We start from the raw sequence: 26,961 nt of genomic DNA, 5'->3' as shown, positions 1-26,961 counted from the left end.
TCTTCTGGCTTTTTGTTCTATTTCGGTCCTCAACAGATTAGATGATGCCTGCCTATGTCAATGAAGGCAATTTTTCTACTCAGTCTGCTGATTCAAATGATAATTTCTCCTGAAAATACCCTCACAGACATGCCCAGAAATCATGTATTACAAGCTATCTGGGTACCCCTTAGCCCAGTCAAGGTTAACTGCATGTGCAAAATTAACCATCACAAGTCCACCTTTCTCAACTTGGCATCCATAAACACCTCCTTAAATAAAGAACCTCCAAATAAAGAATAACAAGGACATAATTCCACCTGATGTGATACAATTAGACTTTGTACAACTGAAAATGCAATAATCCCTTCCCCAGAAAAGGAGATGAAGTCCTTGAGTAATGATTCCTCTTGTCCTGCTATCCTATAACTTAAATACTAAGATATAAAATTAACATTACTTAAATACTGATATAAAGTCAATACATCTTACATTACATGATAAAGAACTAAAAGAGCAAAGAAAACAAAGACATTTGCTTACCATACGTATATAAACACACAAACATATCCATAACAAAATAATGAGGAAGTACTCATGCCAATCACAGTCCTTGTTTCTGTAACTGGTCACATGGTCATAGCTGGTATTTGTAATTACTTTCTTCTGCTACCTATTCTGCATTCCCTTTACCTTCAGTGGGCACCTCAGCTGATGGTAGTTCCTTACCTAGCAGGGTGACCCAAACCTTCATTCTTAAAGGGTCTGGGCCATTCATAGTTTTACCTGTATTGAGTTGTTGTAGTTTTTCATTGATGTTAATCATAGGTCATGGTAATACTAAGAGATGCCTTTAGGGATCTCCTGTATTCAGACACATTTTTCCTTTTCTCCATTGTAGAGTAGTGTCGAATTTCCCCTTAGTAGTCCAAATCAATCACCCCCGCCAACTTCATAACTTCTTTCTTGGCCTGTTAACTCAGAGGCATGAGAACCCCAAAGTGGCTGGGTGGTAGTCTTAACTATCAATAGAATCATTGTTCTGTCTCTTGCTGGAAGTATTCCTCCCTCTGGAACTAAGACCTCCATGCTGGGAGAGATAAAGTCATGGGAAAAGAAAGCAAAAGTTTTGCTGGTGGTAAAATTACTAGGGGTAATGAATGGTACCACTCCCATTCTACTTCCTTGATTCCCAGATTCATAAATTTCTGGCTATCAGAGAAAAAGCACCAAATACTAGATGCTGATGCAGAGCATATACAGCCTTCTGGGGAATCTTTCCCAGTCCTGCAAGGTGTTGCTACCTAGCTGGCAACATAACTGAGTCTTCAAAAGGCCATTCCACCATTCTATCAAGCCAGCTGCTTCAGAATGATGGGGAACATGGTAAGACCAGTGAATTCCATGAGTGTGAGTTCATTGCCCACCTCTTTGGCTTTGAAGTGATTTCTTTGATCAGACACAATGCGGTGTGGAATTTCATAACAGTGAATAAAGCGTGCTTTAGGTCCTTGAATGGCAGTTTCAGTAGAAGCACTGTATGCAGGGAAGGCAAATCTGTACCCAGCACGTCTATTTCCATAAGGATAAAATGCTGCCTCTTCCATAATGGAAGCGGTCCAATGTAATCAACCTGCCGCCAGGTAGCTGGCTGATGACCCCTAGGCATGGTGCCATATCAGGAACTCAGTGTTGGTCTCTGCTGCTGGCAGATTGAGCACTCAGTGGTGGCCGTAGCCAAGTCAGCCTTGGTGAATGGAAGTCTATGCTGCTGAGCCCATGCATAACCTCCATCCCTGCCACCATGGCCACTTTGTTCATGAGCCCATTGGGTGATAACAGGGTGTCTGGGGAAAGAGGCTCCCTGGTATCCAAATAACGGGTCATTCTATCCAGTCAATTATTAAAATCCTCCACTGCTGAGGTCACCCTTTGGTAAGCATTCACCTGGGACACAAATATTTTCATGTTTATTGCCCCCTCAGAGACGTCTATCCACACACCTCATCTCCACACTTTTTTGTCACCAATTTTTTCAATCATATTCCATCTAAGTCCCTGCCCATCCAGTAAAATAATTGGCTACAGCCCATGAATCAGGATATAGTCACATGTAATGGCCACTTCTCCTCCCAAGCAAAGGGCACAACCAGGTGCACTGCCCGAAATTCTGCCCACTGGGAAGATTTCCCTTCACTATTGTCCCTCAGGGATGTCCTGAAGGGACTACAGTGCTGTAGCTGTCCACTTCTGGGTGCTGTCTGCACACCATGCAGAAACATCTGTAAAATGGGCCCTAGTCTTCTCTTCCTCTGTCAACTGATCATAGGGAACTAACTCCTCATGAGCCCAAAGGTGCAAGTTGGGAGAGAGAAGGCAGGGTAGCAAGAGTGGGGAGCATGGGCATCCGAGCCATTTCTTCATGTATTGTACTTGTGCCTTTAGAGCCTGCTCAGGCTTGATCACATACATACCACCTCCATTTGATGATGAAGTGCTGCTGTGCATGTCCAACTTTATAGCTCGGTGGTTTAGATAAGACCTAGTTCATGATGAGCAATTCAGGTCATATGGCAATTTAGTGGCCCATGGTCAAATGGTCAGTTTCCACGAAGGCACAGTAGCAGGCCAAGAGCTGTCTCTTAATAGGAAACTAGTCATCTGTGGATTATGGCAGGACCATATTTCAAAATCTTAAATGTTTGTGCTGCAATTCACCTATAGAGGCTTGCCAAAGGCCCCACACAGCATCCCTCTCTGCCACTGACCAACCACCACTGGATTTGCTGGATCATATGGCCTAAGTGGCAAAGCAGCTTGCACAGCAGTCTGGACCTGTTGCAGAGCCTTCTACTGTTCTGGGCCCTACTGAAAATCAGAAGCTCTTGGGGCCCCTTTGTAAATAGGCCAGCATAACACACTCAAATGAGGAATGCGTTGCCTCCAAAATCCAAGTAGGCTCAGAAGGCCATCTGTCTCTTTCTTGGATGTAGAAGGGCCCAGATGCGACAACTTATCCTTCATGTTAGAAGGGGTATCTCAACACGCCACACACCACTGACCCCTAGATATTTCACTAAGGAAGAAGGTCCCTAAATTTTAGTTGATTTCCCATCCTCTAACACACAAATGTCTTACCAATGTCTAGAGTAGTTGCTACTTCTCATTCACTAGGACAAATCAGCATAATATCATCAATGTAAAGGACCATTGTCACAGCTTGTGGAAGGAAAAAATGATCAAGATCCCTGCAAACTAAATTATAACATAGGACTGAAGAGTTGATATACCCTTGAAGTAGAACTGTGAAGGTGTATTGCTAGCCTTACCAGCTGAAATAAAACTGCTCTGGTGGGTCTTATGGACAGAGATGGAGAAAAGGGCATTTGATAAATCAACAGCTACATACTGGCTACCAGAGGATATATTAATTTGCTCAACCAATGAAACCACATTTGATACAGCAGCTACACTTGGAGTGATCACTTGGTAAAGCTTATGATTATCCGCTGTCATTCTTCCAGATTCATCTGTCTTCTGCAGAAGCCAAATAAGAGAGCTGAATGAGGGATACAGTGGGAATCACTACCTCTGCATCTTTCAAGTCACTGATGATGGCACTGATCTCTGCTATCCCTCTAAGGATGTAGTATTGCTCTTGGTTGGCTGTTTTCCTAGGTTGGGGCAGTTCTAATGACTTCCTCTTGGCTTCACCCATCATAGTAGGCCCCACTCTACAGGTCAGAGAACCAGTGTGGGGATTATGCCAACTGCTAAGTATGTCTGTTCCAATTATCCATTCTGGAACTGGGGAAATAACTGCAGGATGGGTTTGGGGATCCACTGGATCCACTGTAAGACAGACCTGAGCTAAAATTCTAAAATTCTATTGATCACCTGACCACCATAAGCCCCTGTTCTGACCGGAGGGCCACAGTGACATTTTAGGTCTCCTACAATCAGTGTCAGTTCAGAGCTAGTGTTCAGTAGTGCCCAGAAGGTCTGATCATTTCCTTTTCTCAAGTGCACAGTTACCCTGATAAAAAGCAGTAGGTTCCTTTGGGGAAGGCTGGGAGAAAGATTAACAGGATAAACTTTTAGTAGCATAATCACTTTCTCAAGGAAAGTTTGCCTCCCCTTCATTCAAAGCGTTCTGGGTCTATAAACTGGCTCAAGTCTGGGAATGGATTGAGGGGCTATGATTCTCTATTTTTAGGATTCAAGTTAGACTTCTGTTCACTTCACCTAGAATGTTTCTGCTTATACAGATCAAGTAAGAATTTAGTAGGCTTCCCACCTACTTCACTTCCAGGAACACCATGATTAAGCAGTGCCATAGGTCTGCATGAGTCAGGCTATTCTGATTGTTGTTTTAACTCTGTGGTCCATTAAGGTAACCGCACCCACCTTGTCTTTAACAGTTGAGTGCCACCAAATGGCCCCTGATACTCCAGGACCCAATTATTCCCATTGCATTTAAGTTTTCCAATTAAGTGGCTGTGGTTCCCACTGTAAGGCTTGGTCTATAGAGAAGAGGGATCACAGAGCTCTTAAAGGATGCTGTGGCTCCTCTCACAAATTTATTTCTCAAAGTATTGAGAAAGATATACCTTTCTTAAAGGTATGTCTGACCTTCCCAGCATGGGTGAGCAGGTATTAAATGACAAATCCACTCTAGCATTCTAATCTCCCTAAGCCTTTGAATCCTTTCCTCTACATTAAACCAGGGGAGGTCAGGCATCTCCAACTCACTCAGGATAGGCCATCTTTTAATCCATGTTTCAGCCAACCAGCTAAACTGTTAGAGCCCTTCCTAACTCCTTAAGCTGGAACATTACATTCAGAATCTCTGCTTAGTGAACTTTTATCAACAAATTCAGTCTGATCCAAATTTATGTTACTTCCACCTTAATATCCTACCCCCTTAATATCCATTCCTATGCATAGTCCCTATGGTTCTGCTTGTATAAATTAGAAAACTCAAATAGTTCTTTTGGGGTATAGCATACCTCCCCATGGGTCACACTGTGCATCTCACCTGTAGGAGCCCACTAGGACTTGAAGGGGTGGTGGGATTGGGTGTTGAGAAGAATCAGCATTGTCTGGCATGGGAACTGCCTCAGAGAAACCCATTACTATTTCCTAGGGCAATGCAGGGTGAGTTCCCTTAGACAAGGTGGAAAGGCCAATGCCACCCTGAGTGGGGATGGCACTTTTGCTGGAGGTAAGGAGGCCAATTCCACTGGTAAAAAAGACTCGTCAGAATTTAGGGGCTCAATGTCCCCAGCTTCATCAGGGTCTTCATCAGAGTCTTCCCACCTCACAGGATCCCATTCTTTTCTGATCTATGTCCTTGCCCTTGCTTTTACAGCAGACACCCTGTGTGGTGGGGAGTTCAATTTTCATTGTAATTCAGCCAATTGCAGGATGAAGTTGTGCATTTAATTTTCAGAAATTTCAGCCCTGCAACTACAGGCTAGAAGGCTCTCCTTCAAGGCACACCTAGAAGCTCTTAGATCGTTTATGAAATACTTTGAGCTGGGAATTCAAATCCCTGAGCTCATCTTTTTCTTTCTTCACTTTGTCCAGAGACGTTAGAAGCAAGTCATTATATGCCTTAGTTTTCCAAAAGTGTTTGGGTATCATATATGGAATCACTTGGTTCCTTGCTTCTTATAAATGGTTGATTAGGAGTATCCAATGCAGATAATTTGTGTATCTCTATAAACAGATCATGCCATGGATGATCTATGCTCTCTTTACTACTAGAAATAGGGTAATTAGCATTCTTAAATCTAATCAGACTCGGCAGCCAATTGCCAAATCCCCCAAACCAATTCAGAAAACCCATCCTTAAAATTTTGTTCCTCTATACACTCTTAGCGCCAAAATTTTTCTGTCCTAGTCCCTTCTGGCCGCTGTAACAAAATACCAAAATCTCAGTGGTTTTTAAATGATAAATTTATTCCTCACAGTTCTGGAGGCTGCAAAGTACAAGATCAAGGCACTGGAAGATTCAGTCTCTGGTGAGAGCTCACTTTCTCGTACACAACTGTCTTCTTGTTGCAACCTCACATGGTAGAAGAGGTGAGGGATATCTCTGGGGTCTTTTTTTATAGGGGCACTATCTCATTTATGAGGACTCTTCCCTCATGAACTGACCACCTCCCAAGGGGCCCACCTTCTAACACCACACCTTGGGTGTTAGGATTTCAGGATATAAGTTTCGAGAAACAAAACATTCACACCACAGCAGCATATACCCAGGCCTGGCCAATCAGCATAACCCATTCTCTGGCAATATATGATTCATGGTCTAATGAGACTTTAGCTCTTGTTACTGCACTGCAGCACTGATAAGACACAAGATTAAAGGTGTTGCAGCCACCATGCTCGCATAGGAGACAAGCCTTCCTGAAAACAAAATCAAAACAGACAAAGGCTAAGCCAAGAAAGGGAGAAACACGTTCTGGAGGACATTATTTAGAACTTTGATTCACTGTGCCTGAAGCCAGGTCAACCCTTACGCCTTTTCAATTTCAAGGACCAAAAATTTTCCTTTTCGTGTAAGTCAGTTTGAGCTGAGTTTCTGTCTTAGGCAACAGAAACATTCAGCAGATAGATAGAATATTGGAAACACCATCTTCTTGGCTGCAAGTTGAGTATCAAGTTTCAGTCTGCATGAACACTCAGAGCTGCATACTGGAGTCAGGCAGTCTCCCCAGACTTACCTGCCTGTTTTGCTAGGGAGGAGAGAAGAAATTGCACTACAAGGGCTAGGGCATAGGATCTGACAGAACATGACAAACAGTCTCAAACTTTGTCTTTGCAAACAGATTTTCAAGGACTTTGGTTGTTCCATGTTTCTTGGAGTTCTTAACCTCAATTACCACATTTTCCAAGCAAAGAATATCCAACATATGCTCCAGCATCTTTGTGTTGCTATGGCAACAGATATGCTCCCCCCCCAACTCCACACACACATACACACACACACACAACTCCCACCCCAGTTTGCAGCAAATTGGCAGATGACCATTTGCAGAAGACCAGCAGGAGCTAAAGAAATTCAATGACAGAAGATAGTGACTACTCACTCTGGGCAAGCTGTCAGCTGTCAAGTCTAAGTGGGTAACAGGAACAGTGATGGAGACAAAGCCAATGGGAGAAATTTCAGGAAGAGGAATCAAAGCAGGAACAAAGTAAGAGAACTAGGGGTGATGGCTGCATTGGAGTATGCTGAATGCAGTTCATTATTGGGCAATGAAAGACTGTGAATGGTGGAAAGCCTTCTCAGCTAGGACAGTTTCAGGTGCATGTAAAAGAATGCCCCCAGGGTCAGGCACGGTGACTCATGCCTGTAATTCTAGCACTTTGGGAGGCCAAGGTAGGAAGAGGACTTCAGCCCAGGAATTCGAGGCCAACCTGGGCAACATAGGGAAAACCTATCTTTACAAAGAAATAAAGAATTAGCCAGGTGTAGTGGCATCCAGTCGTAGACCCAGCTACTTGGGAGGCTGAAGAGGAAGGTTGCCTGAGCCAGGGAGGTTAAGCTGCAGTGAGAGAGACATGATCGTGCCACCACACTCTGGCCTGGGCAACACAGCAAGACTCTCTCTCAAAAGAGAAAAAAACAAAAATAAAAAAGAAGGCCTCAAACAATAAGACTTTGCCAAAAAAAAAAAAAAAAAAAAAAACTGCTTCTTATCCCATCTACCCAGCTTGGGGATAAAAGGACTGTGAGTGGTCTCAGCAGCTCATCAGCATCATCACGGACCCATGCTTCTTTTAAATCTTCCACTCTGTCATGCTCAGGATGTCGGCAATATGTCCCTCATTGACCCAAAAGGGCTGCCATAACTCCAAGCATATATCCTTGCACAAAAATGCCCAAGAGGACAAGGGAAGGGATGTTTCTCTCTTATCAGAAAGGAAAAATCTTTCCTAGGCTCTTTCCCAGGTCTTCCCCTCAGTTTCCATTAGCAGGATTGGGTCACATTCTCATTCAGCAGCTACAGGAGAGCCAGGGAAAGGAAGTATCAAGCATTTTCAGCTTCCAGCACGAAAGGTAGCCTCTGCCAGAAGGATGAAGTGTGTGAATGGCTGCTGGGTAGGCCAATCAACAATGTATCCTAAACTTAAAACACATTTGTACCAAAACTTTTGCCATATCCTTTTATCACCCTTACTGTCATTCATTTAATATTGTCCTCAAATCAATTTATCTTTTGTTTAACCCAAATACCTTCACTTAGGTAGGAAATTCTATATCCTTATCATAAGCGCAAAACCATTACTAGATACGTTTTTCCCAATCCACAGTAAAATACATTTATAATGATTAAAACACAATTTTTTTGCACATTTTACCTACAAGCATCTCTTGTCCCACTAGCAGTAGTCATATTTTGAGATTCACGGTAGCAGGATAAATTCATTTCCTCCTCATTCTTGGGCCCTGATATTAAGAACACCTTAACAAGCAGGGTGCAGTGGTTCAAGCCTGGAATCACAACACTTTGGGAGGCCAAGGCGGGAGGACTGCTTGAGCCCAAGAATTCGAGACCAGCCTGGGCAACATGGAGAGACTTTGTCTTTTAAAAAATAATAATAATAGGCTGGGCACGGTGACTCACACCTGTAATCCCAGCACTTTGGGAAGCCGAGGCGGACAGATCACGAGGTCAGGAGATTGAGACCATCCTAGCTAACACGGTGAAACCCTGTCTCTACTAAAAAAAAAAAAAAAAAAAAAAAAATTAGCTGGGCATGGTGGCAGATGCCTGTAGTCACAGCTACTCGGGAGGCTGAGGCAGGAGAATGGCATGAACTCAGGAGACGGAACTTGCAGTGAGCCGAGATCGCACCACTGCACTCCAGCCTGGGAGACAGAACGAGACTCCGTCTCAAAATACTACTACTACTAATAATAAAGAACACCCTAACAAAGTGCTATAACGTGCACTGTAAGGTACCACCAAAATTACCTTTTTGCAGCCACACTACCAAGTAGGCCCCTGCCTATCACCCTCCGTGCTCCAGCTTTCAAAGTAAAGACATTAGCAAACTCATAGTAGACCAACTAGCTGGTTTCCTATCCAGCCACACCCTCTCTCAAAATGTTTTGTTTCGTTTTGTTTTCCACTAAAAGGAAAACTGTCTCAAAAGCTATAGGGACCACCACATGCCTTAGAGTGAGATCTTCTGCACTTACTCGTCTAAGAATGCTCACTCACATTTAACCACAAGGCAGTATTGACTGTGGACAGAGAAAAGTGATCGATGCTCATTACTTACATCAGAGGCTGGACCCTTGTCAGCGCCAGGGCAGGAGAATGTGACAAATTCATGGCACCGCTTGTGCACCACAAAGCAGCAAACTGCAAAAGAGAGAATCAGGGTGGGAGGAAGGGAAGAAGGAAAGCGGAGAGGAGGAAGAGAGAGAAAGGAAGGAAGAGATCATTAAACTTGAACATCACCAACAAGTAAAGCCTTTATGCCAAAATAAACAATAATGTCAGCTTCCTCAGCTTGTCCTTTGCTGAAGTCAAACTCTTGGGTACATAGATGTTTCATCTTGCATAGGAGTTAAACTTCTAAAGTTAGCTAGGGTTAGAAAGATTCCATATGCTCAAAATTATACTCCCTTAAAGATCCCTTAAAGTGCCTGGTCTTCTATTGATTTTGGAACAGAATGTTGTTTCTTGGATCAGGTGCCAGATGAAGTAGTTGGCTTGTGTTTAGGTGCATAATGCATAAGAAATATGTACCTCTAAATCGTAGAATCACACTTAAGAGAGGTGTTCATACGATGAGGGTCATGCGGAAACAGAGGGAACAGGATGGAGGACTCACGCCCCATCTCACCAAAAGCAATGTCAATCTAATAGAAGAGTGGGAAAATAGGCAGCAACGTTTACATTGTCGCTTCAGTAGTTTGCAAGCAAATACATATATACACGTATTTGAATTGGTGTGAATTTAATGCATCTAGGCTATGGCTCCCCTATTTGGAGGTTATATCACTCTGGCGGAGGTACAATGAAAGAATGTATACAAAATAAAACTGTTTTTTTTTTGTTGTTGTTGTTCAAATCATCTTTTGCAGTCTTGGTGTTCAAATCTTCTTTTACAACCTCAAGACTGTGGGTTTCTGGAGGACGAGTGCCATGCTTCAGGGACCAGCTCAGAGCCTTTCTAAAGTGCATACTTAGCAAATGAAAACAGAACAGGAAACCTCAAGGCCATCCATAGTGACACAATGAGTCTGGGTGACAATCATCTATGGTTGCTAAGGTCATAAAAAGATACCCTTGCCTACAGAGGAAAGCTCACTTCACTACCTATGAAGCACACTTGTCAAATAATCAAACATGACTGGTTCAAGTCTCTTGATGCAACTACAGATTTACAGAAAATACAAGTCACAGAGGAACATATTAAATGACACCACAGGGATGCAATCAGCAACCACCACCCCCTACAAATACCCAGAATGTAGGAAAAAAAGGCAACCAATATGGTGTCTTCAACAAATAAACTACAAGAGGGGACTGCAAGTGGGGAGAAAATAAGAGGAGAAACATATATTTCAAGAAACATATCAACTAATTTTTTTATTTTATAAGTTCTGGGATACACGTGCAGAACGTTCAGGTTTGTTACATAGGTATACATGTGCCATGGTGGTTTGCTGCACCTATCAACCCGTATCAACTAAATTTAACATGTGGACCTTGTTTGGATTCTAATTGGAAAAAAACCAATAGTTTTAAAAAATGATAAGGCAATCAGGGAAATGGATATACTTACTTTCTGATGACATTAAGGAATTATTGTTACCGACATTAGGGAATTAAAAATATTTAGTGTGATAATGGTCTTTTTTTGGTTACAGAATCCTTATCTTTGAGGATACATTAAAATCTTCATGAATAAAATAATTTAAAATAATTCAGTATGCTAAGGTGGGGATAGAAAGGGGAGGATTATAGATGAAAAAGAAATCAATCATGATGGTCTTTATTGAACTGGGTGATGCACACATGAGGATGCATTATACTAATCTGTTACTTTTATATATGTTTAATTTTTTCTGTAATATGTAAAGTTTTCAACAGAGGAAGAGATAGAGCAGTAGAGAAAACCCAAGTCATAAGAAATGGGAGTTGCAGGAGGGTTACAAGATTAAAATGTGCTGAGTCTTATATTCCTCAAAATATTATAGATATTGAGAAATTGCATATAGGGCATTATAAGTTTAAATATATGTGTTAACAATTAAGGATTAAAAATAAGAATAGGAACTGGGTGTGGTGGCTCACGTCTGTAATCCCAGCACTTTGGGACGTCAAGGCAGGAGGATCACTTGAGCCCAGGAGTTTGAGACCAACCTGCACAACATAGTGAGACCCCATCCCTACAAAAAGTAAAAGATTAGCCAGACATGGTGGTGCATGCCGGTAGTCCAGCTACTCCGGAGGCTGAGGTGGGAGGATCGCTTGAGCCCAGGAAGTTGGGGCTGCAGTGAGCCATGACTGCACCACTGCACTCCAGCCTGGGTGGCATAATGAGACCCTGTTTCAAAAGTAAGTACATAAATAAAAATATAAAAACTACTATGTATTCCTTTTAAACCACTAAAAGGGAAAACTGGACAAAGGAAGATAGTCCCAGTACACCTCAAATAGCCTTCTTTGTGCTCCAAGGTCATATAAATATTTCTCTTTGGAGTTTTTTTGTACTTTTATATGGCATCATTTCCACTTTAAACTCTGTGATCCATGTGTAATTTCTTGGAATCTGACGTGAAGTGGGAATCCAATTTGCCATTTTTTCCCAAAGAGGTAACCAATTGTCCCAGCAGCCTTTATTGAATAATTCATCCCTTCCCCACTGATTTCAAATGCCAACTTTATTATATGTTTAATAATTATATACACTGGGGTCTGTCTTTGCGCCTTGTATTCTGTGCCACTGATCTGTCTTCTAGTATAGCAATATGGGCTTTAATTATAGTAGCTCTGTAATATGTTATATCTTGGCAGGGCAAGTCCTCCCTCATTATCCTTATTTTCAACATTTTCTTGGCTATCACTGCATATCTATTCTTCCAAGTAAACTTTAGAATCAGTTTATCAAGATTTTAAAAATACCAATGGAATTTTTATTGGGATTGTATTCAGTCAACCCCCAGCCTCCAAAAAAATGATTGGGACTTTGATTGAAATTGTGTTAAATTTAGAAATTAAATTCAAGATAATTGACGCCTTGACAACAATGAGTCTTTCCATCAGGAAATGATTGTCCCCTTGTTGAACTCCTATTTTTTCCATACAAGTCCTACACATTTTCCCTTTAGTATCGTCTAAGGGAATCTTTTGTATGCTATTGTTAAATTTGACACGTTTTCATTTTGTTTCCCAACTGGTCATTGCTTAAAAATAGGAAAGCAAATAGCTGTGCGCGGTGGCTCACGCCTGTAATCCCAGCACATTTGGAGGATGATGCAGGCAGATCACTTGAGGCCAGGAGTTCGAGACCAGCCTGGCCAACATGGTGAAACCCCGTCTCTACTTAAAATACAAAAATTAGCTGGGCGTGGTGGTGGGTTCCTGTAGCAGTCCCAGCTACTCGGAAGGCTGAGGCAGGAGAGTGCTTGAACCTGGGAGGTGGAGGTTGAAGTGAGCCAAGATCATGCCACTGCACTTGAGCCTGGGCAACAGAGTGAGACTCCATCTCAAAACACAAAACAAACAAACAAATAAAAACAATAGGAAAGCAATAGATTTTTAGCATATTTATTTTAAAGCAGTTTTTTAAAAACTCAAATAGCTTTTGTGGGGTTTTAGTTGCTTCCTTTGAGTTTTCCAGATAGAAAACTATATTACCCCAAATAATACTTTTATTATTCTCTCTTTTCCCTTTGTCATATTTCCATGTTTAACTTTCCCTTTTATTCAACACGGAAAGTAAAGGGATGACAGCATAGTCTTGCCCCATCCCTGAGCTTTCCCCAGCTTCACCTCTCTCTCCCTCTCTACACTTCAACCACACAGGAAAGTTTTCCACCTCTGCTCAAACTAACTTTTGGAATTTATATTTTCCTTGGAAATTATCCACAGTGTTCTTCTCAACATGTTTAAATTGTAGCATCTTATCTGTTATGATATTACACCTTTTCTCTTTCTTTCTTCATATTGTATTGTTAGGTAGTCTCTCACTTTTTTTCCAGAAGTTTGTGTTCTTTCTTATCTATTTTTATCATTCTATGACATTAAAGAAGCAGATTATGATTATATTTATCAACTCTATCTGGTTTTATTCTTCTTTATTAATTGGTACTTTAACTTTTTTGTTCTATGTGCCTGTGATTGTATTGCTTACTTGTATTTGTATTACTTATTGGTTGCAAATGTGAATTCTGGAGTCTGATGGCCAGGTGTATATCCCGTGTCTATCATTTGCAAACTCTAAGACTAGGTACACCACCTCATCTTCCTGTACTTCGGTTTCCTCTCTGGAATATGACAGTGAAAACAGGACCCACATCACAGTGGTGTTGTCTGAACTAAGTGAGTTATTCCATGCTCAGAACCATGCCAACCATATCATGACTATTCTACAAATGTCAGTTAATATTATCCACTGTTCTTTTTAAAGCTTCTTGAATTGACTCCTCAATTAATTTATTCCCATTCCTCTTCATTAAACATTTAAAGATGTTATGGCTGAAAACTTTTCTTTTAAGTACAGTTTTGGCTGTATCCTATGTTTTATATTTAGTCCCATCATCGTATCAAGTTTCTAAGAGGTCTATTAGTATAGTTTTAATTTATTCTTTAACCCAGAACTATTTAGGAAAGTACTTTCCCCCATTTTCAAGTAGCTGCTTTATTCTACAACCTTTCTTCCAAACATCCAAAATATCAGTTATTCTCTTAAAAAAATACAAAAATTAGCTAGGTGTGGTGGCGGGCCCCTGTAATTCCAGCTACCCAGGAGACCGAGGCAGGAGAATCACTGGAACCTGGGAGGCAGAGGCTGCAATGAGCCGAGATCATGCCACTGCACTCCAGCCTGGGTGACAGAGCAAGACTGTCTCAAAAAAAAAAAAAAAAAAATCAGTTATTATCTTATTCATCTTTATCCCCTTTGGAGACAGAAGGGGTAAAGATAGCTCATCTCTTGTCTCCTAGTGTCTACCACAATTCCTAGTACAAAACTGATATTCAGTAAATAAATGTTTGGTGAATGAATGAACCAAAAAATCAATATTATCAGTCATAGAAAAAGGAGAAAACATAATCAACTTAATGGTAGATGTAGCTCCTGGCTGATCCCCCAACATTCCAGCAGCATGAATATTTGTCAATCCAACCATTGACAAGGTCACTTTCGGTAGCCTTCCAATTACCCACAGAAATGAATAGTCCATCCCCAGTGAGGCAGAATCAATAAGCCAAGTGAACCCCAGCATGATCTGCAGAGAAGCTGAGAACAGACTTTGAAAAACCTGATGAGTTTCTGGTGCCGGTAATTCCTTTACACAGTGTGTTTCTGAAAAGTTGTGCAAATCTGATTTCCCATTAACTAAAACACTTAGAAGAAAATAGCAGGGCTGCCTATTTAAAGAAATCAAATCCTTTTGTGGCACAAATAAACACCCCCTCATTTCTATTTGGCAAATTCAGAGTAAGATCAGTTTTTGTTTTTTGTTATTTTTTAAAGAAGAGGCAACATTTACTGAGCTGCTGAAAAACTGTACTAGACCCTACTTTCAAACAGGTACCCAGTTAAGAGCCCAGAATCTCCAGATGCTTCAGAGATTATTCAGTAACTCCTTGCTCTACAAAGATTGAAAGCCTGCAGCCCTCTGACCCCAGTCTACAGCAAGGTTTTACTAGAGCTACACAATGGGGTCTGAAACTCAAATGCTTAGGGGCCAGGTGAGCAATGAAAATGTCTGAAAGCCAGACAGGGGACTGCACGCTTGACCTGTTTAAAAGGGGAAATTGCTACTCAGCTCCAGCAGAGAATGACAAAGATGTCTCAGGCTCTATCCACTCCCCACCCTCCCTTATTACAGGCAAGATCAGAAAGGTCACTTGCAGCCGAGTGCAGTGGCTCACACCTATTAATCCTAACACTTTGGGAGGTCGAGGCAGGAGGATTGCTTGAGCCCAGGAGTTCAAGACCATACTGGGCAACACGGCAAGACTCCCTCTCCAAAAACTTTTAAAAATTAGCCGGGCGTGGTGGTGTGCACCTGTGGTCCCAGCTACTTGGGAAGCTGAGGTGGGGGGGATTGCTTGAACCTGGGAGGCTGGGAAGTCAAAGCTGCAGTGAGCTGTGTTGGTACCACTGCACTCCAGCCTGGGCAACAGAGGGAGACCCTGACTCAAAAAAAAAATAAGATAAAGAAAAGGAAAGAAAAGAAAACAAGAAAGGCCACCCGCCAGCTGTATAGGCAGAACAATGTTCCTACTCCTGACCCCCAACCCCCTTCCACCACCACCAGATATCCATGTCCTAATCCTGGGACATGTGAATGTATTACTTACACAACAAAATTGACTTTGCAGATGTGATTAAATTAAGCATCTTGAGAAAAGGGGTTATACTAGAATATCTGGATGAGCCCAATGTGATCACTGGGGTCTTTACAGGAGGGAGGGAAAAGAGTCGGAGTCAGAGGATAAGACATGATGATGGAAGCAGAGGTTGGAGTCATGCCATTTCTGGAAGGGAACGCAAGCCAAGGAATGTGGGTGGCCTCTAGAAAAGGTAAGAAACAGATTGTCCCTTAGAGCCTCCAGAAGGAATGCAGCCTGCTGACACCTCGATTTCAGCCCCGGAAGACCTGCTATTCAGAATGTTGACATCTGGAAGTATAAGATCATAAATGTGTGCCATTTTAGACCAGGAAATTTGTGGTAATTTGTTACAGCAGCAATAACAAACACTAGATCAGCGAGGATAAGAAATGCCTGGTTAATCCCAGATGGAAGGAGTAGACTGTAGCCAAAAGCTCGGTTGACAGGGGCCCTCTTGGAGGTTTCTGCTCCAGGAAAAGCACTGAGATCTCAACTCTGCTTCACACTGCATTTCACCCCTAACTCCCAAATTTTAGTGGTTTACTCCAACCACTAAAATTTACTCATTGCATTTCAAAGAGGACTAAATTAAATCATCAAAAGATATATATATATTTTTTCTGTTTGGAGTTGATTCCCCTCTTGTACACAATTCTTCCTGGGGTCTATAGTGGAAAACTGACATTCTTAGGAAGCAACCTTTGCCCTTAAATCCGTGTCAATCTGGGATAGAAATTATAGCACTAGTTGCAGATATCTGTGGTGGGAAAAGAAATGAGAAGCCCATCACCTACAGGAATTACAGGCTAAGTTTCTGGAAACAGGTGGACCTTGGTTTGAATGCTCATTTTACCAACTATAAGCTGAAGGACATTAGCTCAGTGTCTCCACCTCTCTGAGCCTTATTTTATAATAGTACCTACTTAAATAAGGTTGTGCAGCTCAAATAAGACAACACATGCAAACTGCTTGGTGGAAAAGGGCATTGGAGTTGGAGCCAATGGCATGCAGATTTTGCTCTACAGCTGCTGGGAGAACTCCTCTTTCCTCCTAGGTCAAAGCTGACCCACAGGCTTATCCGCATTAAACTCTGCCAGTGCCCAAGATGAAGTGGGGTTCCCCCAGGCAATTTCCTGAATTGTTTCCATGATCAAAGACAGAAAGTTCCGGTCACCATGTCTGCCCAATGGCTGGTCTCACTAGCACTAAGAGGAGTGACTCACAGGGTCATGCAGGTCATGCTATTGAGTTTGCAAAGGGCTTTCACACCCGTGCTTAACCTGAGCCTCATCACAGTCCTGTGAGGAAGGTGCTATGATTCTCATTATATCTTTTATAGAGACAAAGTCTTGCTCTGTTGCCCAGGCTGGAGCGCAATGGTGCAATCACAGCTCACCGCAGCCGCAAACTCCTGGGCTCAAGTGATCCTCTGGCCTCAGCCTCCTGAGTAGAGGGGACTACAGGCATGCATCACCATGCCTGGCTAATTTTTTAAGTTTTTTTCTAGAGACAGGATCTCACTATGTTGCCCAGGCTAGTTTCAAACTCCTGACCTCAAGCAATCCTCCTGTCTTGGGTCCTCATTATATCAACAGGGACACCGATGCTTGGAGAGAAGTGATTTGCCCAAGGTTGTTCAGCTAGTCCGTTTTAACACTTGTATTTGAAACCAGTTTGTCTTCCTCTAGAGCCCACACCCTCAACTCACACAGTGCAGTTACATGTGTGTTTGTCATTCATCTCACTGTTCCAGGAGAAAGCCTCCCCCGCTCTCCTCACCCCCGCCATTCAGTCAGTTGCTAAATCCCACTGATTCTTCCTTCGCAACACCTTTCATGCCATATCTTCCTGTACATGCCCCCCTGACTCCCACAGCCTGTGATTCCCCCACAGGCATGGAATTTTACAATAAAGCTTTAACTGATGTCCACAAAGATTGTAGTCGCCTTGTTATCTCATCCCTATGAACCTAAGTTTCCATAACCACAAAGGATCTAAGTCCACCGACGGCACATGAGTGCTACAAAATCTAAATGAGATGTCACGTGTGGATGCACAGCACCAGGGGACGGCACAAGGTATATTCTCAATGAAGGTTCATTTATTTCCTTCCAGGATGGAGGGATTTGTGGTACAAGCTCTGCAGCTGAGCTGCCTGGATTCTACAGCATGTGCCACTGTTGATTAGCTGTGTGACCCTGAATATGCCCATTGTCTTTGCTGTGTCTCATTTTCTAGTCTATAAAATAGGGACAATGATAGTACTTTCCTCATAGAGTTGTTATGAGGAATAAGTGAGTTATCTCAGCACAGTGTGTGGACACAGGAAGTGCCTAATAGATGCTAAGAAGTGTCAATACTATCCCTACCTACTTCCGCCCACCCCATGTGGCCTGTACACTCCTGGAAAAATCACCTTCTGCAGATTCAGCTTTGATATTATTTCCCTGCTCCAACATATCCACTGGCTGTTGCCTAAATCTGCAGTGCCCAGTGTGGTAGCTACCAGCCACATGGAGTTATGTAAAAGTAAATTAATTAAATAAAACCTAAAATGCCAATAAAAATCTTCATTAATGCCAGCTCCTTCTCAAGTACTTGATGCCACGCGCGTCTGGAGACAACATCATTGGATAGCACAGATAAAAGAAATTTCCAGCACCATAGAAAGTCTTATTGGACAGCAGTAGCCTAAAGGTTAGAGTTCCAAATGCTTAGCCTGGCATCCACCCACAGTATACTCATTGTCTAACTTGACTCTCATCTCTTGTCACTCCACTGCCCCACACTCCGGCCAGGAGGGATAACTCCATTTCCATGATGTATTTTACACTTCCCTATTGTGCACATTTTTTCCACAAACAAATCAATACCCACAGCCTATTCCATGCAATCCACAAATGAAACTTAAAGCAGAGGAGCTTGGTTTTCCAGCCAGCAGAAGGAGGGCCAGATTGGTATAGAAATGGCACATTCCACAGGACAATTCAGCTCAGTATCCCTGTGGGACAGATGACATTCACTCATCCTACCTACCTTAACACAGCAGTGACAAACGCAAATGCCTGTAGAGGCTAGGCCTGTGACTGAGTGATGCAAGGCTGGTGTGACACAGAAGGGAAGGGATATGGGGAGACTGGGCTGAACTGAAGGGCATATGCCCTTCCAAGGGACACTCAGCTCTAGCCAGCAGTGGCCCTGGGTTCACTGGTCCAGAGTCGTGAAATAGGATTTTTTTAAACAGCTCTGTACAGGCCATCCAAATACATCTAAGTGCTGCCAGTTTACAAGCTCCCTTAGCTGGTCATTCGGCCTCAGATATTTCCAGCTTGGTTGTATGAATTTCTGTGTTAAAATATCCCCAATCTTAGAATGGAAATAAGACCACCAATTTCGGCCAGGCACGGTGGCACAAGCCTGTAATCCCAGCACTTTGGGAGGCCAAGATGGATGGATCACGAGGTCAGGAGATCGATACCATCCTAGTTAACACAGTGAAACCCCGTCTCTACTAAAAAAATACAAAAAAACTAGCTGGGCGAGGTGGCAGGCGCCTGCAGTCCCAGCTACTCGGGAGGCTGAGGCAGGAGAATGGCGGGAACCCGGGAGGCGGAGCTTGCAGTGAGCTGAGATCTGGCCACTGCACTCCAGCCTGGGTGACACAGCAAGACTCTGTCTCAAAAAAAAAAAAGACCACCAATTTCACATACGGTTGTGAAGGTAAAATCAGATTCACGTGCCTATCACGTGCCTGGTTTATATCTAATTCTTACTAAAAATATGAATGAATGAATGAATGAATGAATGAATGAATGAATGGGCTCTTCTGGTCTCTCCCACACTCAGAAATCACTCATTGCAGCTGAGTAGAAGAGGGCAAGCAGAGACCATGGGCAGGGAGATGGTTTGTGAATCTGTGGGCAGCCGGCCCCAACACAGACAAGCTGTAAGAGGTCAGGGGTCATCTTACAGCCCTGCCTGGTCAGCTTTAAGTACACAGTGAGCATTTATGCTTCTGTCTTCAAAATTCCAACATTACAAATGAGTATACAGTTGAGAATCACCGCTGTACTTCCTCATCAGAGAGAACTGTTCTTTCCAGTCTCCTGTGTATCCTTCTAGAGACATTCTCTGTATGTGCGACCACATGTGTGAGGCTATCTGTAGGTATGGACTGAGATATTCCCTATCTCATTTTTCTTTTTTCATCTAGGTCCCTGCTGTTTTGCCCATATACAATTCTACAGCACTGGTTCTCAGTCCTGGCTTCCCAGGGGTCACCCAGGGAGCTTTTAAAATGAAAAGTGCTCAGGTCCCACTCCCAGAGATTCTGATTTAATGGGGCTGTGGGAAGAGGGAGGTAGGCAGGCATCAGTACATTTAAAAAGCTCCTGAGTGATTCAAATGTGCTTGGGAAAGCTGACCACTGCTACTCCGAATGCACCTCCACCACCTGCTTTTCCCCACACTAACATATCTGGGAGGGTCTGTTCCATCTCCATATGTAGAGAATGACCCCGTTCTGTTTGCACAACTGCATCTGCTCCACCATATAGGGGCCTTCCTTTAATTTGCCCAGTCTTATGGGAAACTCTTAAAGTTCTGATTATGATTATTTCTTCCTGGAAGAGGAGAGGAAGAAATAGCAAGCTTCATTTGCTTATTCACAGCCCAGCACTAAAGAGGAAAAACAAAGGAAAGAGCAATAACCTTGCAGTGGTCAGCAACTGCGGGAAAAGACTGTTTTCCTTTCTAATGTTACCACATTTGTTTAACTAAGCAGTTGAGCCCACAAGAGGAAAAGCATAGGCCTGAGAAGTAAATAAATCCACCAGAAGAAAGCTGTCCCCTACCCTTCCTTCTGCAGTAACAACCCTGGGAGAGCCAGACCCTGAGCAGAACACCTGCTGGGGACATCCTGCCTGTTTGGGTGGCACGTGGAGACTGTCCTTGACCCCATGACTTCCCGTTTTTGATCAGGCCCCCAAAGATGCAGACAGCAGGACACAATGCCATGGTCTAAGGGGATGACACATCAACATCTCTTCACTCGCCAGCCATATCCGGCCCTAGATTGCTCAGACCAGCAGCAGGCCTAAGCCCAAAACCAAATGTGGTGGCATGTCTTGTTTCTGCCTGACAGCATCCATCCTCCATGCTTCTCCTGTGAGGGATCGCTCTTCACTGGCTCACTGTGTGGGCCGCTAAGGCTGCCCTCATCCTCTGGCTCTAAGGGTGGACATGGGACCTGGGCCACAGTGGAGATTCAGGCATGGACATGTGACTCAGGACACCCAAAGAGAATCAACTTCAGGACTTTTGCTGGAATTATTAGGAAAGAGGGTTTATTTTCCAGCAGAGTTGTTAAACTGGTAGGGAATAAATTTGCATCTGCCATCCTTTTTTTGGGGGGGCGGTCCCTGCTGTTTTGCTCATATACAATTCTACAGCACTGGTTCTCAGTCCTGGCTCCCCAGGAGTCACCCAGGGAGCTTTTAAAATGAAAAGTGCTCATTCACTCATCCTGCCTACCTTAACACAGCGGTGACAAACGCAAATGCCTTTTTTGAAACCGAATCTCACTCTGTCACCCAAGGTGGAGTGCAACGGTGCGATTGTGGCTCACTGCAACCTCGAACACCTGGATTCATACCACTCCCACCTTAACATCCCTAGTAGCTACTACAGGGGCACACCACCACACCTGAATTTTTTCTTTTGTAGAGATGGGGTCTCGCTAGGTTAACCAGGCTGGTTTCGAACTCCTGGCCTCAAGTGATCCTCCTGCCTCAGCCTCCCAAAGTGCTGCATCTGCCATCTTTATCATCACTAAGGAAAAGCTTTTTTGAGAATGAAGCCAACACAGAGAAAAGCAGAGCCAAGAGATGCCCCATGACCATACTGGAGCACCTAAATCCAGCCAGACCTGAAGAACTTTCAACTTCTCTATATAAGCCAATAAATGCCTCTTTACCTAAACCAACTTGAAATGGGTTTTTGTCTCTTGTGACCAAAGGAGTCCTGACTAACAAACCGAAGGTAAGAAGTTGAAAGGTAGGCCATGGGGGCCCTTATTTCTCTTGTGCTTCATACATTCAAACAAAAAGTAAGCCTTTTGTTTTTTATTTAGGAGCTCGGTGTTATGAGCATTCAACTCCATCAGTCCATATTGGTGAATTCAGGAAAGTTGGGATATAGAGTTTCATCCTTCCCTTCATTCCTCTAGATATTGCAGCCCACAATGAAGACATATGCACCTAGGAGTTTACTCAAGTGAGAGAAAGTACCAGGAACTATGAGGTTTGACAGGTCTACTGTGCCCATGAGTGTCTGTTACTTGGGCATCTTCTTGGTAAGTGCTTTTAGGATGGGTCAATCTTGCTGATGTAACAGAGATTTAGACCCTTTGCCACTACCAGCATCCTACCCTTGTTGGTAAAGGAGAGGCCACAGAGCCACAATCTGCACCCTTTCTTGATGTGACAAGGAGTGACAGCCACCAAATTTTGCCTCCTGAGGTGCCACAATCTCTGGGCTACCTTGAAGCCCAGAGACAAATGCATGTCAATCCCAGGCCCCCAACTCACTCTAAAAAAAGCAAATGGAAAAAGCCATTTCCCCAGCCAGGAAAAACACTAGCAACAATTCTGCAAGGAGGGGTGACTTGCTAAGTGAATATTGCAAAAATCACTGAATCATTGCACCATGAAGACTACAAAAAATGTCGTTGATTTTGCCTGTCCAGCATTCACTCCCTCTTCTCTGGTAGCTGGAATGTTGCTTTTCCTTTGGGAAGCCATCCTTTCTCCATGGTATGCAGTCCTGATGGGGCTGCCAATCGAGGTGCTCGGCTTTCCCCTTGCACATGACTGAATCTCGCAACATTGGGGAATCACACTGTTCTCCCTGGGATTTGATTCTTGGGCAAAGAAACGCATGCACAGAAAACAGCTGGAGCTGATTCATCCTGATGGTGCCACCCTGTGAAGGTCATCCATTAGCTCCTGCCACCCAGATCCCCAGAGTCACCCTGGGCCCTGTACTTTCTAAGGCTCAGCACTGCTCTTGTGCCACCCCATAATATTTCCAGTTTTTTTCCCCCTTTAGATAACTACAGTTTATTTGTGTGCTTACAAATGACAAAAGAACCTGAACCAATTCAGACACCTGATCTCACCCCAGATTGATGCAAATATCTTTTCCATGACATTCCCGAAGGATGGTCACCAAGTAGCTCCCCGCACACTTCCAGGATGAGGGGCTCTCTGCCTACTAAGGACAGCTCTGACATTAGAGTTCTTCAACTGTGCAGGAGTTGGCCGGCCTCCCAGTGAGTCCTGATCCTGCCCTCTGTGGCCCCTTCCTCCTCTCATTGGCTCCTCCTCCTGTTCTCCAGCCCTTCCCTATCCTGGAGGAAGTTCTCGAGGCTCTGTCCTAGGTGCTGATCTCTATCCTGTGGACGCTCTCTCACTGAGGCATCTGGTCAATCCAAGGGACTTCAGGAATTCTATTCCTGCTGGTACCTCTCAGTCCTGTGCTCCTCCCTGAGCCCCACACCTCTCTGTCCACCTGTCTCCTCAGCACCACCATTCAGATGAGCAGAACATGCACCAAGCCAAGTTCTCATTCTTCTGCCTCATTTCTCAGGATATGCCTGCATCCCTCACCCTGGGACTCACCCTTCTCTCCTCCCTCACCACTACCACCAGTCCAGTCTAGCCTCTAATTATCACCCAAAACTAGCCCACTGCCCTGAGCAAAAATAAATATATATATATATATATATATATATATATATATATATGGAGACCTCATATGTCTGGTCTCTGACACTTGATTCTTGTTTAACTCCTATCATCCTTCAGATATCAGATTAAATATCATTTCCAGCTGGGCAGCGTGGCTTACACCTGTAATCCCAGCACTTTGGGAGGCCAAGAATGGTGAATTGCTTGAGCCCAGGAGTTTGAGACCAGCCTGAGCAACACAGCAAAACCCCATCTCTACAAAAAACACAAAACATTAGCAGGGCAAGATGGGGCACCCCTGTACCCAGGTAGCTGGGGTGGGAGGATCACTTGAACCCAGGAGGCTGAAGCTGCAGTGAGCTGTGATCATGCCACTGCACTCCAGTCTGGGCAACAGAATGAGACCCTGTCTCAAAAAAAGAAAAAAATACATTATTTTCTTGGGGATTAAATATCACTTCTGTCCTGACTTCCCAATCTAGGTTTAACACGCTCCCTGTATGTTCCCATTTGACTTAATGTCTCCAAGCCACTCTGTTATTTTTAACCATAAAATGGGAATAAGAAGAGTACCTACTCATGTAGTTGCTGGGATTAAATGTGACAACACATTAAAAACACTAAAAGAGGTTGGGCACGGTGGCTCACACCTGTAATCCCAGCACTTTGAGAGGCTGAGGCAGGTGATCACCTGAGGTCAGGAGTTAGAAACCAGCCTGGCTGGCCAGGCAGAGTGTCTCATGCCTGTAATCCCAGCACTTTGAAAGGCCAAGGCAGGCGGATCACAAGGTCAGGAGATCAAGACCATCCTGGCTAACACGGTGAAACCCTGTCTCTACTAAAAATACAAAAAAATTAGCCGGGCACGGTGGCGGGTGCCTGTAGTCCCAGCTACTCGGGAGACTGAGGCAGGAGAACGGCACGAACCCTGGAGGCAGAGCTTGCAGTGAGCCGAGATTGCACCACTGCACTCCAGCCTGGGCAACACAGTGAGACTCCATCTCAAAAAAAAAAAAAAAAAGAAGAAACCAGCCTGGCCAACATGGTGAAACCCCCATCTCTACTAAAAATACAAAAATCAGCCAGGCGTGGTGGCAGGCGCTTGTAATCCCAGCTACTTGGGAGGCTGAGGCAGGAGAATCGCTTGAACCCAGGAGGTGGAAGTTGCACTGAGCCGAGATTGTGCCATTGCACTCTAGCCTGGGCAACAGAGTGAGACTCTGTCTCAATAAAAATAAAAATTAAAAAGATTTTAATTTGACTTAACATCTCCAAGTCACTTTACTATTTTCAACCATAAAATGAGAATAAAAAGAGTACCTACTCATGGAGTTGCTAGGATTAAATGTGACAACACATTAAAAACACTAAAAGAAAAAATTAAACCTTAACACCATAACAGGCACTAGTTCATCATAAATATTAGCTATTGCTACTGTTGTTGCAAATAACAAAAATATCTTTCCCTCACAGACTGTTAACTCCATTAAATCAGAAGAGCCACATGTTTGGTTCACTATTGTCTTCCTAACACTGACACATAACAGGAGCTCAGTGTTTAATTGACTGATTGGTTGTGATTTAAAGCTCACGACTGTAGACCATACTCTCCCTCACTTTTCTCCCTGATGTCTCCCCTTCACCAGGCTAAACGTTTTCATTTCCTCCCGATACATTTTTGTTATATAAGACAAAACCTTCTCACCATCACACTAGATGCCGTTAGGCAAGGTAAACTCATAGCAAAAAGGCCTTTGTATGGGAGACTTTCCATTTGCTTTCTTTTTTATTTAAATAAGATAGAGAAGGGGAAAACCTAAGTACAGGAAAAAATTAAAAACTGAAAGGAACGAGATAAAAGGTGGATGGTGATGGTTGTCTCTAGTCAAAAGGACTTTCAGGCTTTCTTTTTCTTTTTACAATTTTGCATTATCTGGTATTTTAATATAATAAAGCAAATACACATTTTCATATACCTGAACTTCATGAGGCATACTTAAAACAAGAAAATACAAATGTATTATACCCATGTACCACCAAAATGGAGATAACAGAGCATGGGCACCACCCAAAAAGTTTCCCTGTACGCACCCCCAGCCTGTGGTAGACACTGATCTACTTTCCGTTACTTTAGATTAATGGCCTCGTACAGTATGCACTATTTTGTGTCTGCCTTCTTTCACTTAAAATAATGTTTTTGAGACTCACGCATGCACATGTCTGTATTAGCAGTTAGTTCATCTTTACTGCTGAATAATATTCCATTATATAATTATTCCAAGTTTGCTTATCCATTCATCTACTGATCAATATTCTGTCTTTTTTTCACATTATCTGGTTATTATGAATAAAGCTGCTATGAGCATTCATTTATAAGTCTTCATTTATTCATTCATTTTTTTGTGTGGGCATACACTTTAATTCCTCTTGGATAAATACCTAGGAGTGGAATTGCTGTATCATACTGTAACTCTATGTTTAACTTAATAAGAAACTGCCATTGTTTCCAAAGTGGTTGGATCTTTTTTTTTTTTTTAAGGAAAACAATCCAACGCATTATCTTATAATATGTTTTGCATTCTAGATGTTCAATTAAAGACACTTAACTGTGGAAAACTGTTCTGTACCTAGAGCTAAAGGTACAGTCCCATGAAATGATGTAACAGGGGCGAGTAAGAGAGGAAACCCTGAGAGAGGGGCCACCTCGCAGGGGCAAGCATCACAGAGCAGGGCCAGAGATGGACAGAGGGAGCTGCAGGTGGAAATACCCCAAACCCTCTCTCCTCCCACCCTCTTGTCTCTTGCTGCCACCTCCCTTTGGCTTAACTCAGACAAAAGTCAACAAGCAAGAGAGTCCAGGAGATACAGTGGTCTACCAGGTAGACCACGGGGGTCTACTTCCTGGGACACAGAGCAGGACAAAGAAGGGAGGAGAATGGTGGTACCAGAGGAGGGACCAAATGGAGAGGAACCATCACACCATCCGTCCTCAAAGGGGAGGAGAGAAGGAGCACATAGCAAACACTCCCAGAGGCCAACACTCGTAAACCAAACCCCAACATGAATCTCTGGTGGCGATCACGATTGCCCACTACACTTACAACATGTACTTCATCCACAGGGAATTTTTCTATTGACAATGGGGCAGTTTTGATTAGAGCTGATCTGTGGAGACAATGATGGTAACTACTGCTGCTGCTTCTAATAGTAATAATACTAAAACAGTAGTGAATACTTCATTGCATATTTACTGTAACTCAAACACATACTAAGAATTTATAGAACTGTCTCATGTATATGTAACCTTCACGACCACAGAAAGCAAGTCTACTATAATCCCCCCACTCCATTTATGCATGAGAAAAACTAAGCCAGAGGCCCAGAAAATCTGCCCATGGACTCCAGAGGTTGGTCAAGCCCTGACCACTACTCTGCACTGCCTCCCTCAGAGGAGAGTCCAGTGACTCAGCCTTCAATCCAGCTCCAGCATTCACCTCCTGTGTTGTTATGGACAAGCCACTCTGCACCTCAGTCACCTGTTTGTGAAATGGCAGTGTTATCTGTTCATCCTCTCCTAGGGACTATTGTGAGAATTTAACACAAGACAGGGGTTCAGCAAACATCTTCTGAGTTGCAGG

The 26,961-nt window shown here is 43.3% G+C and overlaps 1 protein-coding gene across 2 annotated transcripts in view; it reads right to left on the bottom strand.

The window, feature by feature from the left end:
• PRKCB (protein kinase C beta) overlaps nt 1–26,961 on the bottom strand; it is a 382,686-nt gene that overhangs the window by 221,389 nt on the left and 134,336 nt on the right. For both annotated transcript variants that reach the window (XM_023189314.1, XM_023189313.1), the window contains exon 3: nt 9,277–9,359. In XM_023189314.1, coding sequence (XP_023045082.1) covers nt 9,277–9,359 — 83 coding nt within the window. The remainder of the gene's footprint in view (nt 1–9,276; nt 9,360–26,961) is intronic.

Source organism: Piliocolobus tephrosceles, chromosome 17 (genome assembly GCF_002776525.5).
Source record: "Piliocolobus tephrosceles isolate RC106 chromosome 17, ASM277652v3, whole genome shotgun sequence".
NCBI lineage: Eukaryota > Metazoa > Chordata > Mammalia > Primates > Cercopithecidae > Piliocolobus > Piliocolobus tephrosceles.
This window is presented reverse-complemented; position numbering and strand designations above follow the sequence as displayed.